This window comes from Salvelinus sp. IW2-2015, linkage group LG4q.2 (assembly GCF_002910315.2).
Source record: "Salvelinus sp. IW2-2015 linkage group LG4q.2, ASM291031v2, whole genome shotgun sequence".
NCBI lineage: Eukaryota > Metazoa > Chordata > Actinopteri > Salmoniformes > Salmonidae > Salvelinus > Salvelinus sp. IW2-2015.
The window spans coordinates 4,695,649-4,701,648 of NC_036843.1; the positions used below are offsets into that span (position 1 = coordinate 4,695,649).

Genomic DNA, 6,000 nt, shown 5'->3' on the forward strand with positions numbered 1-6,000 from the left:
TTAAGACATGAAGGTCAGTCAATATGGAACATTTCAAGAACTTTGAAGTGCAGTCGCTAAAACCATCAAGCGCTATGAAGAAACTGGCTCTCATGAGGACCGCCACAGGAAAGGAAGACCCAGAGTTACCTCTGCTGCAGAGGATAAGTTCATTAGAGAGTTACCAGCCTCAGAAATTGCAGCCCAAATAAATGCTTCACTGAGTTCAAGTAAGACCCATCTCAACATCAACTGTTCAGAGGAGACTGCCTTCATGGTCGAATTGCTGCAAAGAAACCACTACTAAAGGACACCAATAGTAAGAAGAGACTTGCTCGGGCCAAGAAGAACGAGCAATGGACATTAGACCGGAGGAAATTTGTCCTTTGGTCTGATGAGTCCAAATTTGAGATTTTTGGTTCCAAACCGGCGTGTCTTTGTGAGACGCAGAGTAGGTGAACAGATGATCTCCGCATGTGTGGTTCCCACTGTGAAGCATAGAGGAGGTGGTGTGGGGGTGCTTTGCTGTTGATACTGTCAGTGATTTATTTAGAATTCAAGGCACAATTAGCCAGCATGGCTACCACAGCATTCTGCAGCGATACGTCATCCCATGTGGTTTGCGCTTAGTGGGACTATCATTTGTTTTTCAACAGGACAATGACCCAACACACCTCCAGGCTGTGTAAGGGTTATTTGATGAAGGAGAGTGATGGAGTGCTGCATCAGATGACCTGGCCTCTACAATCACCCGATCTCAATCCAATTGAGATGGTTTAAGAGGAGTTGGACTGCAGAGTGAAGGAAAAGCAGCCAACAAGTGCTCAGCATATGTGGGAACTCCTTCCATACTGTTGGAAAAGTATTCCAGGTGAAGCTGGTTGAAAGAATGCCAAGAGTGTGCAAAGCTGTCATCAAAGCAAAGGGTGGCTACTTTGAAGAATCTCAAATATAAAATATATTTRTATTTGTTAAACACMTTTTTGGCTACTACATTATTCCATATGTGTTATTTCATAGTTTTGATGTCTTCACTGTTATTCTACAATGTACAAAATAGTACAAATAAAGAAAAACCCTGGAATGAGTAGATGTGTCCAAACTTTGACTGGTACTGTATAAAAACTATATTTTCCTTTAGCTAGTGACAAACTGCCAGAACAAACATGGAAGGAAAACTAATCAGCATAAAATACCAACATAGGTTTCAGTTTTGGTACCAAAACACAATGCTTCCCCCTCAATTACTTTCCAACGCGGCCAAGGACGTGTGATGGTTTTGGAAAGAATTTGGCATGACTTCCATCACAAACCAGTACATATTTTTGCCATAATCTATATTTGGATGACTACATCAAGGTCTATATTTGGATGACTACATCAAGTTGAAATGCATTCTACACGTCAAGACAGATATGCTAAAAAGACACATTTATTGGGTTTGAGGTCAAAAATATTGACTAAACAGTATCATAATATGCCACGGATTTGATTTGTGTAAACTGTGCCAAAGTGAATCACATGCAGACTGTTTTATATCAAAAGCAGATAATTATTGCATAATATGAATGTAATATTCTTGGACATAATCTTTCAGATCTGTGTTTTTTTACATAATCCCTTGGAAGATCTGTGGAACACAAAATCATCTCGTATCTGCATCAAACACAAAACTGAAGCAGTCTTCATACATATGCCAGATTGAAACCAAGACCAGAGGGAAAGACTGAGGAAACGTTCTCTGGGTATAGCAGCGAGTCCTCAGCCTCCTCACGCCCTGGTTGTCCTCCCACGGCAGACTAGGATCAGATGACGCCCCAGACGGCCCTGCAGCCTTTGATCTGTAACCAGAGATTTGTCCAGCCGAGAGATGAAGTGGCAAAAAGACTGCTGGTACAACATTCCAACATGGAGCCATTCATACAGCTGACCAGACTGGACTGTTGTACAGGATCTTACAGAACAAGATATCAAAACACCATGAGGACTCAGACCTGCCCTCCAGACAATCCCTTTCCTCCCACAATATCTCTCCACCTCATCACTTAGTGTTTGACCCGACTGCCGTCATGCAGGAAGACAGAGCAAGCTCTCACCTCACGGGTCAGATGAGATGGCTGCATGTTCGCTGTTTTATTGCGGTGCTCTATTGTGCGTGTATACATAGGGTTCATTCAGCCAGCAGGACATAAATTGTCCATCCTAAAAGCCCCGTTCTTGGTGGAGGTTCATGAAAAGGCCATGTCACCTCATGAAGCCCGCCCACACCATAGAAATCACAGTGATACTCCCCCACAGTGCGTTTGGGAGAGTTCAAGAGTGTCTGAAGCCTATGTGAGATACACTGGTCCATGCATTGGAGGTAACTTCCTGCATGTGTCTCTGACAGGATAATGTAGCCCCTGGGTGAACTGTAGAGATATCCACCTGGGCCTCTCACACAGCTGAGTGCCATGTAGGCCAAGGGGTCTCCTACAGTACAGCACAGCAAAGCTGCAACAAAAACCCTTCACTTCAAACGCCTCCGTGGGAAATGTCTCCCCTCAGTTCCCCCTCTCCTCCTCCTCCACACCCAGGGTGAGACCCAAAACAGTAAATCACCGGGCCGCTGAAATCCCAGACATCGGTGAGGCAATCGGCACTCTGGAATGGAAATTACTCGAAGCAATAACCCTTCAAAAGCGGCACCTGCAGTCTCAACAGCCATTTTCACTACGTGTATAAAATGTAAACGCCTGTTTATCAATTGTTGGGATACCCTGGGGAAAGAAACTGTCAAAAAGAAGCTTGGCACTATGCTACTCTGTTGGGTCTTTAACTAACCCCTTTCGTTTTCTTTCAGAGCCTACATACATACATAACCAGTTTGGAAAACAACCTGGAAATATTCATTCTATAAATCTGATATAAATAGACCCTTAGCAATCTGACAGCCTGTGGCCAAATCAAACACATTTAACCTAGAAGGATGTTTGCTGATTTGCTACTTTTTAAAGGGAGGTAAACATCTAATATGTGGCAGTGAAGGAGAGCACCGTACCACTACCTCAACCCACCGTGCATTAATCCTCCACAGGATGTACACACAGACAGTATGCTCTCCCGCTGGGGGGGAACTGGAACCACATGGCCGGGGGAATAATGCAGCCTGCGGAATGTCGGCAGATGCTTTTTAAAGAGCACCAGAGGTTTTTATGAAACTGTAAACGCAGAGGCTGCGATTGCCATTAAACACCACCGCGGTTGGGGGTCTCCTCATTAGCTAACCTGTACTGTGTTCAGACATGACATCAGCCTGAAGCCAGTAGCCTGTCATAGCCCCCACTCTCCCCAGTTCCCATAACCCTCTGCTCCTTTACTTAATCCTACATGTGTATGCCTATAGGCTAGTCTGCCCTGAGTGGAGTAGGCTAGCCTATAGGCTAGTCTGCCCTGAGTAGTTACTCTACTCGTGCACTGTTGTGAGTGAGTGAGTGAGTGAGTGAGTGAGTGAGTGAGTGAGTGGGGAAGGGCGAGGGCGAGAGAGCGTGCAGACCTGTTGAACTGTGGTGGTGAGGTCCAGACACAGCTGAATGATCTTATTCTTGGTGGTGGTGAAGTCACTGATCCCAGTCAGGGGCGTACTGCAACGAGAGAGAAGATTGAAAGGCCATTTTGGCATGACATCCTCAGGTCATGTCCCTGACCGCACTGAGATACAGTAGTTGTCAGGAGAGCTTGAGAAGGGGGTAAATCTTACAGTGGGACAACAGAGTGACATCGAGCCACCTCTAATGCAGTTCATAGGAAAAGAACAGTACTGGTGAACCTTTAATCACAATATATACATTTTGGATCTGGAAACAAACCTCAGAAGAAAAAAATAAAGGTCAACATGTTAACATCACTACTACTACTTTCAGAAAATACTGCTTTTGGTTAAGTTAACTGACAGAGTGATCTTGAAAACAAATGCTATGAAAAGAATCTGCATCTGTATGGCTAGATTGATTCTGAAATCTCATCTGGATATTCTCTGGACAATGACTAGACAGCGGTAGAGGAAACCACCAGACTTGTACTCAATTTCACTCATATGTCCTCAAACCCTTTCTGGAAACTCTCCTGAGAGAGAGGAGCTGCGTTTCTGTTTTAGTCTGTAGAGGCCGAGGAAAACCAATGCCTGTAATGTGTAGCGTAGCAGCATATTCTAGTCATTAGGGGATTCAGTGAGCTCAATGACGCCTATGCGTAGGAAACACTAACGTTACAGCTAACCCCAATGGCAGTCCATGGGCTAGAATATATAGAGCAGATTTTATGTAGCTAGGACTATCGTTACCATGGAGGTTAGGTCTTACCTGTCCAGCCAGGCCAGGAGGCTCTTGGCGGCTCCGATGAGCTCCACTACAGAGGTTAGGAAGTTATTGGGAGGTTTCCGGGAAGTGCTGCCGTTGTACGTCGGGCTCTTCCTGTGGTCTGACGTGGACATGTGCAGGCCGTTGGTGGCCGCTCTCATCCTCACCACCAGACCCTTTAGGTTGTCGGTCTCCACTCCGTAGTTCTGAGAGGGGAAGAAAGGAGAGAATTGAGTTTGAGAGGTTTGAGAGTTGAGTTTGAGAGGTTATCGTTTTAGTCATAGAAGAAAGTGTACAGTATGTTACAGTGAATGTCAATCAATCAATCGTCATAGCAGCCATATTCTTGGTCGGAACAGTTTTTCCAGATTTTTATGGCTCTGGATTCCATTTTACAGACAAACATGTTGTTTCCTGCAGAGTAAATGTGGGTTATTAATTGTAATGCTCTATGACACACATGATTTAAAAGAGGCCATGTCTCTCTCGGCACCTCTGGGGTGAAATTCCCCTGCATTCTTCATGTCCATCTCTGGCTCAACCCTCGGGAGGGAGGCGTCACTCCAGATTCCCACACCTGATTCCCATATAGCAGGCAAAGTTTGCATTCCTGAGCCAGGCCATTTCCTCCTTGCGCAATCCACTAATTTACAGACCCTTCACACGGTCAAAAGGAAGAGGCTTCAGGGGTCACGAGCAACAGACAGACAACGTGTAGTGTACTGTATTGTAGTCTAGGCCTACTGCTGCTGTGATCAGACTCTTAACAGCAAGGAAAGGTGCATCAGAGGGCAGAAGCGCAAGTGAAGGCAGAAAGCGTGAGGGCAGAAGCGTAAGCCCGGCCCCAGATCTATATACTGTTCATTCATATCGCCCTTACAACCCTGACCTGCTCCAGGAAAAGTGATTAGGCAAATGATTGACAGACACACCCAACCTAGTTTTCACTTCAACTGTGTAGAAAGAGATTTTCTCTTTCAGAGTTATCGACCCTGAAAATACCAAGCTGATATAAAATGGGTCCTATTGGCCAAAGAAATCCCTTATTTGAGGCAACGTTATGCCCTGTACCTGCCCTCATGTGGCCCTAACGACAGTCTTAGCGAGAGTTCAAACAGCAAACCAAACAAGAATCCACCCCCCAAAATATTTTTTTATTAATCTTTTTATTTTAATTACATTTTTTACACTCCAGATACCAACTTATACAAACGAACAACAACTTACAGACACAAAGAATGACTACATCTCATCTGCCAGACCCGCATGCTCACACCCCCATCCCGAGTGCCTGCATTAAATTCTACCAATTTGTTTTTCTTCGGTCACCCATGCTGTTTCAATAATAAAACATTCTTAACTATTTTTCCATTATGACAATGATGGCGGATTGATTGACTTCCAAGATTTTTCAAGATGAGTGATAAGAGAATTGTCCAGCCCATTGGGAAACTCACTACACCCCCATATGCCATGTCTTGAAATATGCAGACAGATGGATTAAAAGTACATTTACATTGTAATACTTCTGACAGCCAACTTTCTAGCTATGCCCACAACTTCCGGACTTTATAGCATTCCCAGAAAGCATGGATTATCGAGTTATTAGTTTTACACTCAAGCCATGACTCTGCCGTTGTGCTGTAGAATTTGTGAATTTTGTCTGTTGTACAATACATTTCAT

The 6,000-nt window shown here is 44.4% G+C and overlaps 1 protein-coding gene across 1 annotated transcript in view; it reads right to left on the minus strand.

The window, feature by feature from the left end:
• The window catches only part of LOC111963163 (CNK3/IPCEF1 fusion protein), a 37,931-nt gene extending 33,410 nt beyond the window's left edge, over positions 1–4,521 (minus strand). Inside the window, exons 1-2 of the mRNA XM_023986413.2 lie at positions 4,320–4,521; positions 3,515–3,602 (exon numbers count right to left, since the gene is read on the minus strand). Of these exons, the coding sequence (XP_023842181.2) occupies positions 3,515–3,602; positions 4,320–4,477 (246 nt within the window). The 5' untranslated portion in view covers positions 4,478–4,521. The remainder of the gene's footprint in view (positions 1–3,514; positions 3,603–4,319) is intronic.
• Between the last annotated feature and the right edge of the window lie 1,479 nt (positions 4,522–6,000).